This window comes from Alligator sinensis, unplaced genomic scaffold, assembly GCF_000455745.1.
Source record: "Alligator sinensis unplaced genomic scaffold, ASM45574v1 scaffold338_1, whole genome shotgun sequence".
NCBI lineage: Eukaryota > Metazoa > Chordata > Crocodylia > Alligatoridae > Alligator > Alligator sinensis.
The window spans coordinates 640132-654303 of record NW_005842719.1 but is presented as its reverse complement, the minus strand read 5'-3'; the positions used below and the strand labels follow the sequence as shown (position 1 = coordinate 654303).

The following is a 14172-nucleotide window of genomic DNA, read 5'->3' as shown; positions in this document are numbered from 1 at the left end:
TCTGGGGAGAGCCCTGAGGAGTCCATTGAGTCTGCAGACAGCCAGGTATGTTCAAGGTCCTGGTTCCAGGTGACTTGGATTGATCTCCCCAGCTGGCTGGAGTCATTTATACATCTAGGTCTTGACCAAAAGTAGTGCAATGCCAGTACCTTAAGCTCAGAGCTTATGGCATTCTCTCAACAGTGAAAAGTCCTAGAGAGCAATGTTGAGTAGGGATGCCTCCATGAGGTTTCTAACTGCTGGTGTAAAGCTTAAGCAAAGACCATTACCTTAAAGAGGAAGGAAGAGCTTCCAGCCCAACATTTGTTATCTCTGAACCAGGCTAAAAAGCATGTAGAAGAGCTAGTCCTAGGAGATACCAAATGTCTTTAGTGGCTTTGGAAAAGTTGAGACTCCTGTGCATCAAGCCAGGATTAGTCCTGAAACGCTCAGGATTGGGCCCAGTGTGTTAGCATCCAACAAAATAGGGCTGAAACATTGAGGTGCAAGCCCTTGTGCTCCAAGCTGGAAGCCAGAAATATCTGTACGAGTCTTGCTGTATGATAAGAGTGCAGATGCTGGAGCCTGACAAGGGTATCAGCACAGAGTATTAGAAAACTTGTCATTGAGGAACCAGTGGACACTGGAAAGCATTGAGAACAGTCTTGTAGTTGGCTTGCATCCTGCACCCTGTGACACCATTGACCTGTTGATCTGGGTGGGGTTGGAATTCACCCTATGCTAGGGGCTCTCAACCTTCACCTTCTCCTGACATCACCAAATTCTTGTGGTCAGAGTATGGTACAAGAGTAAGGCTCCTGTTTTACTGTCTCTGGTCCTCTCCCTCCCTGACTGCCTTTCTTGTTTGGTATACAGAAGAGACGCTCAGGACGCCAGGTAAAGCGAAGGAAATACAATGAGGACCTGGATTTCAAAGTGGTGGATGATGATGGCGAGACGATAGCAGTACTGGGGGCTGGGCGGACCTCTGCACTCTCCGCATCCACTCTTGCATGGCAAGCAGAGGTATGGAAGCTCTGTATAGCTCTGTGCCTGCTAGAAAGAAAGGGACCCTTTGTTTTCCTCCAGCCCTCACTGTGCACTTCCCAAAGGATTATGGGTGTGTGGACAGGGTGGAGCAGGGCTATTGGGACACACATGGAGAGTGCTGTACATAGGCTGAAAGGTTATGGGGGAATGTCTAAGTTTGGGCAGAAGCTGGGTCTGTAAGAGGTTTATGTTCACAGAAAGTCATGGCAGAAGAACAGCGCATTGCTGCTTCATGCAGCTGGAGTGAGCTCAGTGCATTTCTTTCTAATTCAGCCAGCAAGGAGGAAGGAAAGGACACTTCTTTCCAATTTACCATAGAGCAGTGAGTCTTTAGTTCCTCATCACTTAGCTACTAGAAATGTGAGGGGCCCATCAGGTCCCTAACATGTCTGTGGCTGAAGTCAGAGAGGGCCTCTTCCCTACGCCTCATTCTTGAGTTAGTTGATAGTCTGGCATCCCTGTCTCTTCCCCTAGAGACTGTTTACAGCCTTACAAGCTTCACAGGCAGAAAACCTAGGAACATTCTGCCTCCAGCACCCCAAGTATGTCAAGAAGGCTAACAGCATACTGGGCTGCATAAGTAGGATTGCCAGCAGATCAAGGGAGGTGATTATTCTCCTCTATTCAGCACTGGTGAGGCCACATCTGGAGTAATGTGTTTAGTGTTGGAACTTTTGCTACAGAGAGGATGTGGACAAATCGGAGAGTCCAGTGGAGGGTGGAGGGGCTGGGGGACATGACTTATGAGGAGAGGTCAAGGGAACTGGGCTTATTTAGTCTGCAAAAGAGAAGACTGAGGGGGGAGTTAATAGCAGCTGTCAACAAGGGTGATTCAAAAGAGGATGGAACTAGACTTTTCAGTGGTGGCAGATGACAGAACAAGGAGCAAGAGTCTCAAGTTGCAGCAAGGGGAATTTAGGTTAGATATTAGGAAAAAATTCTCACTAGGAGAGTAGTAAAATACTGGAACAGGTTACTCAGAATGGTTTTGGATTCTCCATCCTTGGAGGTTTTTGAGAACCCTGCTGGACAAAACCTTGCCTGGGATGATCTAGCTGGGGATGGCCCTGCTTTGAATAGGAGGCTGGACTAGATGACCTCATGAGGTCCCTTCCAACTGTAATTTTATATGATTCTAAGTTCTGTCTCCTGTGTCTGAGCAGGTACCAGCTCCTCCTCCAGGCTGAGGTGAAAGATATAGAGTGCCCTGGGGTGAGTGGACCAGCATAGCCAGGTCCTGATCCATTCATGCAGGGCAGGAGCAGCTGGGTCTCAATTCCACTGTACAAGCCTCACAGAGCTTGGAAATTTGGTGGTGGAGAAATGATGGCAGTGTTAATTGCCACTACTTCCCCATTGCCAGATTTCCAGACCCATGGGGATCTCCATGGGCTGGATCTGATATTGCTAAAACAGGGGTGTCCAACCTTTTTGAATGTGGGGCTGGATCTTGAACTTTTTATTGCTCAGTGGGCCGGTAAGCCATATTCAAAGACCTCACAGGCAGCGGTATCACATCACCCCTCCGAAACAGAAGTACAGTGTTTACTTTCATTTCCCGTCACAGCACCTCAGGCTTCAGAAAATAGCTTGGAGGGCCTCGTGTTGGACAAGCCTGTGCTAAATTATCATTTTTTGCAGCACACTTCCACCACTCTCCCGGCACACTAGTGTGCTGTGGTACACCCTCTGGGAATTACTGTTCTAGGCAGCATTCCCTCTAAGCTGCCCAGCCACGCAGGCATGCTCATGCTGCGGTGCCAGGCACACCAGCACAGCCATGCATGCCACACAGCTTAGAGGGAACACTGGTCCTAGGCCCACTCAGTCTAGTCTGGGCTCCTCTCAGCACAAGTCTTCCTTAGGCCTATTTGCAATCCTTCTGCTAGGCTTTCACTTGCTTTGGCCTTTTTCCCAGTGGAGGCGGTGCAGTGGCATAGTCACACACCCCCTTTTGGATAATGGCAATCCCTTTCAGATCACAGGTGCAGCTGCTGGGGACTTTTTAAGTCCCAGAAGCAGGTAAAAATTCCCCCTGCCCCCACTCTTGGCACACCCTCCCCTTCCCTCCCTGAGCAGGGGTACCTCCCCTCCTTTCTTGTTCTTCCCTCTCCTGCTCACTGCTCTCACCATCTCTGAGGACCCTGCCACATGTTACACTTCAGACATGTTAAGTGTTAATCATGTTAATCACATCTTAAGTTGTAACCCAGCCACACATTAAAGCAATTAATGGTGTCATAAAACAAGGAATAAACCACAAAGTTATTCCACTAAAAATGTGCAATGACTTTGTGGCTGGGTCCTATTATGCTATTAATTGAACATGTGGCCAGGTGCACCCATGTGGCTCAAAGCCCCAATCAGCTGATGGGGCTTCCAGCTGCAAGAGTGCATGGTGCACCCATGTGGCTGGGAGCCCCTCAGCTGAGGGAGCTCCTAGCTGCAGCAGCTTGCTACTCAGCTAGTGCAGGGTGAGCCTGGTATCATGATCCTGGGCTCCCCCTGCACCAGCAATAAGGCATGATGGGATCTGATGCTTGATCCCACAATTAATGCTCCTACCATGTAAGTGTGGCATGTCAGGAAATGTAGTTGTGTTGATTGTGCATCCCATCCTGTCTTTACCTGCACATCTGGCAGAGACCTGGCTGACCTAGGAATGTGGGTAGTTCCATAACTGCCGTTGCCTAGCTGTAGCTGGGCTGCACAGAGGTGGATTCCTCAAGGACAGTGGTGGTGGTGACAGCAGGCACATCCCTCTCCCATGTTCCCCAGCAGCACAGGAGCAGGGGCAGAGAGGGAACAGCTCCTTGCATAGCCATTCCCACAGTCCTGGCTTGAGCAGGGCAGGAGCAGCTGGGACAGTGGTGGCAGGAGCTCTCCCCAACCCCTTCTTGTGCCCAGAAAAGTAAGTGGAGAGGGCAAGGTAGGGACTGGGAAGGGACATGCCATGAGCACAGATGGGAGAGAAGGGTGCTGAGAGTTGGGGGGGGGGGTGGATCTTACTTAATTGGTGACTTTAAAAGTCTCTTCCTGGTGCTGCCATGGCATGATCTGCTGGGAGCAGGGGTTGCAGCCACCTCTGCAGTGCTGGTTGCTGCTTTCTTACCCCCTTTTTTATAATCTGCTCATGTTGAGGCCTACTCCATCTTTAGCTAGTTTCCTCCCAGTTCTGGACATTTCCAGGCCTGCTCAGTTTCTGTATTTTTAGTCCATAGATTATAAGGCTGGAAGAGATCTCAGGAGATCATCGGGTCCAGCCCCCTGCACTAGGCAGGAAAGACAGCTGGGGTCAGGTGACTCCAGCAAGATGACTGTCCAGTCACCTTTTAAAGATTTCCAGAGTAGATGATTGTACCACCTCTGGAGGGAGCTTATTCCACAGTCTGGACACCCTAACTGTGGACAGGTTTTTCCTAATGTTGAGCCTGAAACGGTCTTCCAGGAGTTTGTGGCCATTACTTCTGGTTCTCCCCAAGGGAACCCTGGTGAACAGTTGTTCACCGATCCCTTGATGTACGCCTCTGATGTAGGGGTAAGCTGCTACCAAGTCCCTTCTCAGCCTTCTCTTTTTCAGGCTGAAGAGTCCCAGGTTCCTCTGCCTTTCCTCGTATGGTTTGCTCTGCAAGCCTCTCATCATACAGGTGGCCCTTCTCTGGACTCACTCAAGTTTTACCAGGTCCTTGTTAAAGTGTGGCACCCAGAACTGGATGCAGTACTCCATTTGGGGGGGTCTCACTAATGCTACGTAGAGCTGAAGAATCACTTCCATGGTTTTGATGCATGCCAGAGTATTATTTGCCCTGCTGGCAACAGCATCGCACTGCTGGCTCATATTCATACTGTAGTCTGTTGTTACCCCCAGGTCCCTTTCATTTGTGATGCTGGTCAGTTTGGCGCCGTCAAGCCTGTAGTTGCTTAGGGGGTTGTTCATCCCCAGGTGGAGCACTCTTACATTTCTCAGCTTTGAACTTCATCTGGTTCTGACTCGCCCAACTTGCTAACCTGTCTCTGTCTGCCTGTATCTGTAGCCTATCTTCAAGCATGACCATGCTTCCCCATAGCTTGGTGTCATCCGTGAACTTGGCCAGTGAGCTCTTCACCCCCACATCCAACTCAATGATAGAGATGTTAAAAAGTACTGAACCAAGCACTGACCCGTGTGAGACACCACTGGTCACTTCTCGCCAGGACAACACAGATCCGTTCATTAGGACTCTCTGGGTTCTACCCCACAGCCAGCTTCATACCCACCTAATTGTCTCGTGGTTAAGCCCACAATCCTCCAATTTTTTTGCAAGAACATCATGGGATACCAGATTAAAGGTTTTTTGGAAGTCAAGGCGTACAAGATCAACCTCCTCTCTCTTATCCAGGTGGCGAGTTACCTGGTCATAAACTGACCAGGACCAAGTCTAGGAGAGCATTACCTCTGGTTGGCCCATGCACTTCCTGAGCCAGGAAGAGCTCTTCGATGTGGGTCAGGAAGGAACACGACCGGTCTGACTTGGCCGAGTCTCCAGCCTTCTTCAGCAGTCACTCCTCTCCTTTCTGTTAGCAGAGCTCTTTTATTCTTTCCCTGCTGTATCTGTCTCTCATATCAGTGCTAGGGTGAGACTTTCCAGTCTTGAGCTGTCCCTGTCAAGGACCCTTCCTTCATTGTTATGCGGAGCAAAGGGGGCCTGTTACACTGTCCTTTCTATCCTCTTCACTTACTGCCCTTAGGATTCCTGTGGGCAAGTGGCGCTTTACCTCTGGCCTGCAGAGCTCCCCAGGGGCTCAGAAATTTGGATGCAGGGGGAGCAGTAGCAGCATTAATTGCTGCGGCATCCAGAGCTGTGGCAATTCATGCTGCCACTGTTCCCTCTGCTGCCAATTTTCTGGAACCCTGTCAAGCCCTGTGAACCAGATAAAATTGTCCCAGGTGCCAGGCTTGATCTGGTATGTGGGGCTGAGCTGGTGCAAAGGATCACTCTTGTGGCTGGATCCAGTGTATGGGCCCAGGTCAGTGCACTTGATTGCACCCATGGAAAGACCTTGCACACTGATCCCGTACTGGATTCAGCTCATGGACTGACTCCACCCACAGGATCTGGCTTACAGAACTGCTGCACACCATTTATCTGGCCTATGGGGCCAGAAGGTTGATCACCATTACTGTAGGCTGCTACCATGGTGCCCCCATTCCTCATCCCTTAAAAGAGGCTTTATGGCTTCATTTATCCAGTATCTTGTCTCTGACTGTCTAGTTTCTGTGGTAGAGTGGTGCCCAGAGCAGGGGGGTTGGACTCCGTCTTTCAAGGTTCCTTCCATCCCTTAATTTCTATGATTCTATGACTGTTCACAGGAGACTCATGCATACTGCATTGGATCGTAGGTAGGGACCTACCAAATTTGGGGTGGCTGCACCCAATGTTGTGGTTTGGGTGTAGTGCCAGGTGCCATTTTCACAGCAGTGTGTGGCACCCACCCCTCCCCCCATGCAGCCTTGTAAACCCCCAGGAAAGGTGAAGGCACTGGCCTATTTTCCCACCCATCTTTTCATAAATGGGGCCACAGCTGGTAATCCATTTCACATCTGTCCATCCTCTCTATTAGGGGCAACTCCAGGGCAATCAGGCCTTGGGCCAGCAACACTTAACATGTAGAGGCATCCCTTCCACATCTCATATTTTCCTACTTGTCAGCCTTGCTCCGACTGCACAAAATTAGTTGATGGTTGCCTTGGGTAGTACCTAGTTTGCAGCCCAGAAATCCCTGCATGGTAGGTAAGGGATTGGAGAGGTGAGGAGAGCCTGTCTGTGCTAACAAGCACTTCCTGCAGCACCAAAGCAAGAGCATAGACACAAGAGCCCCTCCAGTGCTTGCATACTCTGAAGAGCCATTAGATAGAGAGCTGTGCTTGTTAAGATTTGCTGCTCTGTAGTGACAACATTTTGAGGGGAGGTAAGGAAGAAAGATTTGGAGGACAAAAATAGATTGGGGCATGTTCGTGCATTAGACGTGTCAGTGCTGTTTAGATTGGAAGATTCCATGGCACCTTAGGCACTAGTGCAATGGTGACAACAGAACATGAACAGCTGAGCTGGGGAGCTGTCAGAGCTACATCGGGGCCCCAGCAATAGCATGAAGGGGCCAAAACACAGTGCCTTGGAGAATTTCCCCAATGAGAGGACTCGGCTCCTTTCTCTTACTTTAGAAGGGGACTTTTCAGGAGAGGGAGGAGCCTCTTGGGAGGGGACAGACACATAGGAAAAGCTTGGTCTGGTGCAAGACTACCTGTTCTGGGGAGGGCAGAGGCTCTGTCCATTACTGTGCTCCTGAATGAAGGGCTGATCTGTGCCAGGGTTTGAATTACACTTTGACTCTTGGGGGGAGGGGTTGGGCTGCAAAAAAAATGTAATTGGTTCCTTGATTAACAAGTCCACGTAAGTGAAGAAACAATTCAATCAGAGATGCACACCCTGCCCACCCCCCCACCCCCCGGTTATGATTTTCAAATTTTACAGGGGAGCTCTCATCTCTTATGGAAGGGCTCAGCCCCCCTGAGCTCCCCCTTAATTCACACCCTGGTCTGTGCTAAGCCAAAACACTAGAGAGACTGGCTGTGAAATACTTATCTGTGTGAATAGGGCCCTTGGCACTGTTCCAGAGTGAGAGCAGTCTTCATAACATAGCTGCTTGGGGGAGCTCCCACTTAGACACCTAGTACTGAAAACAGTTAATAGGGAAACAAGTATCCAGAGAGCAGCTGGCTGAGTGGCACTTGTGTCTTACTGGTCTTATAGCCTGATGAAGTCAAGGAGCAAAGAACAGGGAGCTCTGTACTGCCCTAGTTGTCTGCTACCACTTCATAGGAAAGAAAACTGCAAGCTTACTCCAAGGTGGATGAAGACTACTTCAGGCATATGCAGTACAGTGCTCAGTATCCTGACCTGTCAATACTGCCTACTAAATTCTGACTTTGGGCAGAAGAGCCACTGACTGTGCTTGGGTCCAGATTGCAAGTAAGAGCTCAGAGCAGTCACTCAGCATGGGGCTTGGCTGCTGTCAGGAGACAATCTCAATAATTCATGAAGAACAGGACAAATTGTGGTGAAAGTCGCTGCAGAACTCTGTACAATGCTCACTCCCACATCCATCAAGGCATCATCTTTGCATCAAAAATGGCCCTAGTTTCATAGTAGGTAGGGTTGGAAGGGACCTGAGCAGGTCATCAAGTCCAACCCCCTGCCATGGGCAGGAAGAATGCTGGGGTCAAACAACCCCGGCTAGGTGATTATTTAGCCTCCTTTTGAAGACCCCCAGGGTAGGAGTGAGCACCACTTCCCTTGGAAGTTGGTTCTAGATCCTAGCTGCCCTGTCTGTGAAGTAGTGCCTCCTGATATCTAACCTGAATCTACTCTCGGTCAACTTATGGCTGTTATTTTTCGTTACTCCTGGTAGTGTTTGGGGGAACAGGGACTCTCCTATAGCCTGCTGGTCCCCCTTGGCCAGTTTATAGATGGCCACCAGATCCCCTCTCAGCCTTCTCTTGTGGAGGCTGAACAGGTTCAGGGCCCTTAGCCTCTCCTTGTAGGGTCTGCCCTGCTGCCCCCTGATCATGCGAGTGGCCCTCCTCTGGACCCTCTCGATGCTGGACACATCCCTCCTGAAGTGCGGCACCCAGAACTGGAGGCAGTACTCCAACTGCGGCCTGGCCAGTGTCTCATAGAGAGGGAGGATAACCTCCTTGGACCTGCTCGTGATGCATCTGTGGATGCTTGACAAGGTGCGGTTAGCCTTCCTTGGCGACCCATGTTCATTTTGGAATCAGTAATGACACCGAGATCCTTTTCTGCTGACTAGAAGGGAATTCCCCAGCCTGTAGGTATGCTGCTGGTTCTTCCTCCCGAGGTGCAGTACCTTGCACTTGTCAGTATTGAATCCCATCCTGTTCTCATCCGCCCACCCCTGTAACCTGTCTAGATCTAGTTGCAGCCTGTCCCTCTCCTCCAACATGCCCACTTCTCCCGACAATTTAGTGTCATCCGCAGATTTGAACAAGGTGCTTTTCACCCCCTCGTCCAAGTCGCTGATGAAGATGTTGAACAGCGCGGGCCTGAGGACCGAGCTCTGGGGTACCCCACTGCCCACATCACTCCAGGTCGAAAAAGACCCATCCACCACCCATCCCCCATGTTAGAACCAAGGAATTCTCACTAAGCAGCACCCAGCCCCACAGCTTTTGTAACATTAGTTACACATACCCCAGCTCTCCCAAACTACACTAACCTATCCACCTTTGTACACATCCACTACATACTTAACAGATGAGCACGCTTCCCCCTGTATACTGTTGTGGGTAGCTTTTGGGCAGATCACAGCCAGACATACCTGGTCTTGCCAGCAGAGCTGACCACTTCTACTTTTGCTGCTGGCTTTGGCCCTTGCTTCTGCTGCAGCGAAGCTAGTAGATAACACCAGGAGGCCACCCAGGACTTGTAAGAAATGCAAAATAAGCAGAGTTAAATAAATAAATTGCCACTTAGCTCCTTGTTGGCTTCCTGTGGCTTTTCCCAGGCTTCACCATCTGGACACCTCTTATCTTTCAGAGGCTTTGAAGAGAACCTGCAGGGCTTATGCAAACCAAACCAAACCAGAGAGAATCCTTACCCTTGGCCCTGCTTGACCTGTAGTGGCAACCTTATTCCCAGCAGGTGCAGCCTGCTTTCAGTGTCTTTTCCCCCTGCTGGTCCATGTGGCTGGCTCTTCTTCATCCTCCACAACTGGGTTAGCTCCTTTGCTGGGAGGCTCACTGCATCCCTGGACCTGGATCCTCAGCCTTCAGTGAGTCCTTCCAGATCTGGAGTGGGCATGGGGAAGTGCCCCCTGGGTGTGAAGCTGTTCAGGCTCCCCTGCACCCATAGTAACAGGGCCTGGCCCTGTTACACCCCTATTGCAGAGATGATCACCCAGACCTCACTTCTAGGTCTAAGAAAATGAGAAAATTAGGGGTGGCCAGCCCATGACACATGTGCCACAAGTGACACAGGCAGCTGCTGTGTGTGGCATGTGTACCCTGGGTGCTCAATAAAGGGAGTTACTGGAACGGGGACTCGAGCATCTTGCTGCATGGAGAAGAGTGGCAGCAGGAGCTGCTCTGAGAAGTGTCTAACCCTTCCATGTCCTGAAACTGTTGCTGAACTCAGGGGGTTTGGATTCTTGTTCGCCATGTAAAACTGCAGTAGCTGAAAGGCCAAGGAAGGATTAACCTGGCATTTGGCAGTGATGCCTCCGCTCACAATCTGAGCCTTCCTGCCTCCGTTCTGGTGCCTCGGCACTCACTCTAGCAGTTACACCTTCAAGGTGGGGGGGATCAGAGTTGCACTTGGGGCTTAATTTGTGACACACAAGCCATAAAGTTTGGCCTCTACTGCTCTAGATACTAGGGGGCACGTTCCCTTTCAGAATGGCCTGAGTGAAAAATCACACATGGGGAATCTTGGGCTCCCCTCAGGAGAGGCTGTGGGAGAGAAGAAATGGCACTTATAAGCCACTCTGTGCTCTTGGTGTCAATCCCTTCCATATGGCATAGACTTCTCTGGACAGGTCTATATGGCTCCCCTACTGACCCTGGGCTGCTGCTAAGAGAATAACTCCCACCTATTCCTTCCTGAGAGACCAAGCTAAGTAGAGGAGATGACTTGGGGTGGCTCCAAGTGGCTTGGAGGAGACCTGAAGCCCCCCAAAGTGCCACTCTTGGGCTCTGTGATAGGGTCAGGGCCTAGGGGGTCAGGACCCCTGACCCACTCAACCCTGTCCCCCACTTCAGTTCCTGGGTTATCCTCCCTTTTTACCTCACTTGCCACACCTTGATGTTACTTATAAAAGTTTGGGAGGCTGCCCTAGGGCCTGAGAGCAAGCCCAGTCTAGTTCTGCCTTGCCCCTGGGGCACTCCTGTTATGGCCTATCTGAACCTATTAGTGCTTCAGAGCATCAGTTGCTTTATGGGCTATTTGTGGCCTCCTTCCACCCCTGTAGCTGTGTCCATTCCTCACAGATATCACTCTATCACTGTTTACTTTTGTGTACAGGCTTCAGCCTTCTTAGCCTTAGCCTACAGGCTACTCTGGCTGTAGACTGTAGCCTAGGCCCACTAACTCTGGCCTGGCCTTTCAGTCTTAGCCTCTTGTCAGCCTCCAGCTGCCCCCTCTCAGCCCAGACCCTGGCCCTCTCAGCCTCTGGCCACCTTGGCCATCCTGCTCTTGGCCTCAGATGGCTTCTGTGTGTCATCCCTGTTTCTGGCAGAGCTCAAAACCTGGCATGCCCCTCGGGTACCCCTGTGGCCTCCGTACCACCCTGTGGCCACATCCAGTCCTGTCTCAAGCTTATTCACAACCTAAATATAAGTGATTGCTTCACAACTAAAGCCTTCCCATCTCTGAGTGTCTGCCTCACTCCAGGCCTCAAGGTCCCCTTGACTGTCTCCTGGCAGCTCCATGGAGCAGCTTGGATGCCTACCCGTGTGTCTGCTGTAGGCCTTTCTCTCAGCAACTCCTCTTCCTACAGCATACAGGGCCAGACTGCCCTGCCAGCTGCCAGGCCCTGGTTTTATGGGTCCCAGGGCTCCAACACTTCCTGTCTATTGACTCTCCAGCTCCAGCCTGGGGTTGTTACTGTCATGGCTAAATTAGCCTGTCCTGCATGCTGCAGCTTAACTCAGCTGTCTTTCTTTAGCCTAATGAGCCTAGACTGTTCCTGACCCTGCACTCTCCCAGGGTCCATAACAGAACCCAATGTCCATGTCTGTTTTCTTGTTGCAGCTAACTGTTGTAGCCATTGGCACTTGTGGGCTACAAAAATCCTGCTCCCCGCTTTATCACATGGTTAGGGTTTCCTGTTACAGCCTCCCACAAAATAGAGAGCCTCAGTGTGGCCCCAGGGCATGCATATGGGGTCACCCTAGAGTTGTGGACCCAATGTTGGGAGGGAGGCCACATAGGCATGCCCTCTGAACAGAGAAAGCCTGGCCATGATCTCCTCAGAGACCGTTGTGACTATAACATCCTAAAAGGGCATTCTAAGCCCTACATCAGCCGTTCACAAACTCTGATAGATTGCATACCACCAATTTAAAACAATACAGCCTTAAGTACCAGCAGCAGATTTTTCATATACATAGGTAACAGACTATGCATTAAAACAACACCAAAACCTTTAGTAATCATAAAACATTGTTTTATCTGTTACAGTAGCCGTATAAAACAATTGTAAATTGGAAAAAAGACAGTGTAAACTTACCCATCCAGAGATACTGTTGGGGATGTCTTTAGTGAGAGGGGTGAGCTTGCTTGACAGAGCATGATATTCGGATGTCTGGTAGGGGGTTGAGGGGGAGGGGTTGGAGCATGGGGGGGGTGAGGGTCCCCACAAACCCTGGCAGGATGTGGGGTACTGTGGGTCAGGAGTGAGGGGCAGCAGCAGGTCTGGGGGGACTGTGACCTGAGCATGCCCCCTGGGTTTATGTCCCGCACACAGATCCAAGGAGCACATGCCCCCTGTGTCTTCCCTGGGGTGTGCATAGTGGCAGGATCCCCCCCCACCCCCCCACAGATGAGCTTCCCAGGCTCTGACCATCCTACCACCTGCCCTGGGGCCTCATTCACCCCTGCCCCACTCCTTCCCTCACTATGGGGGCCTTGATCTGCCCCCCCCCCCTTCTTCCCAGCACACTTACCTGCTGGGTACTGCTCCACACGCAGTGCTGCATTCCTGGCCATGTGCAGCAGGCTGTGGCTGGGCTCTGTGTGTGTGTGGCCCCTCCCCCTGGCCTTCTGCATACCACTCACAGATTGTCTGCATACCACTGGTGGTAACGCATACCATGGTTTGGGAGCCACTGCCCTACATGAATGAAGGGCTTGGCAGCCCCTAGGCTTCTGAAGCTAGTTTGTACTTTGGGAGCTAGCTGGGGTCCTCTGAGCCCAGGCCTCCATAGAGTTGCTATCCCCATTTGCCCTCGAGGCCCTGTCTCTGTCAAAAGCATATTATGTTCAAATCCTTGTGAGGCCTGGCAAACTCCTTTCACTTTGTCATTTTCAGGATAGGAAAAAAAACTCATCTGCAAGCCTCTTACTGACAAAATTCCCACACAGCCTGTGCTTTGGTAGTGAGTATGGCTGTACTACTCCCCCATGGCACCAAGGGAAGTAAATGGTGAATTCTTAATGGCACAGAGAGAATTGTATAATTAGCCCTGGTGTGTGGGACTGCTCCTGAAGTCATGAGCTCTTGTCTGTTCTGCTCCTAGGATCTTTGCTAAGCAGTGCCAGGAGGAGTGTGGATAATCCAGGCTGGAAAGAGCAATGTGCTCCCTTGAACAGCCTGTCTCCAGATATGTTGTAGTGACAGAGGAAAACAGTGGGCATGAGCTGTGAAAGGGGTGAGGCAGAGGGCTTATGTAGACAGAGATATGACCAGAGAGCCTCAATTTCCCTGATAAAAACATTGCAAATTATCTGATAAAACCCCCAAAATCTGCGATTAAAACGAAAGGCCCCTAACTCCCCTCCACAACCCCATGGGCCTGCTCATGTCCCTCCCCTCCCCACCCTGCAGCCCTACTGGTGCCCCACAGCCCCCTGCCTCTCCCTTCAGCTGCACTGGAGGGGACCCCCAGTTACCAGGGCTATGGGGTCAGGGACCCTGGTCCATAGCTCCCTGTCCCCAGCAGGCAGTGGCAGGTCATACAGCAGAACCAATCCCAGCTCCCCCCTCCCACCCCCTGCTGCCTGCTGTGGGCTTGGGTGGGGTGGGGCTGGCTCCCCGCCTCTGTGCACACTCCCAGGGGCCAGGGGCGGGCTGCCCGCTGCTGGCTCAGGCTCCCTACCCTGTTGCTCTCCCCTGGGGCCTCTGCAGCCCAGCAGGTGTGACCCAGTGCTGCAAGGCACAGCGGGGCCATGCCAGGAAGTTGCTTGCTGCTGCAAGCTCTGTGCTGCCCTGGAGACATGTCCCCTGCCCATGGGGCAGCAGCACAGGGTTATGCCCTTCACTGCAGCTGCGTGGGCAGGGGACGTGTCACCAGGGCAGCGTCTAGATTGCAGCAACAAGCAGCTTCCCCATGTGGCCCCGCTGTGCCCTGCAGCACCAGGTCAAACC

At 51.4% G+C, this 14172-nt stretch overlaps 1 protein-coding gene across 1 annotated transcript in view; it reads left to right on the top strand.

Annotated features, from left to right (window-relative positions):
- The window catches only part of CHD6 (chromodomain helicase DNA binding protein 6), a 251204-nt gene that overhangs the window by 84082 nt on the left and 152950 nt on the right, over positions 1-14172 (top strand). Inside the window, 2 exon segments of the mRNA XM_025216269.1 lie at positions 1-45; positions 856-1005. The exon segment at positions 1-45 is cut by the window's left edge and continues 6 nt beyond it. Of these exon segments, the coding sequence (XP_025072054.1) occupies positions 1-45; positions 856-1005 (195 nt within the window).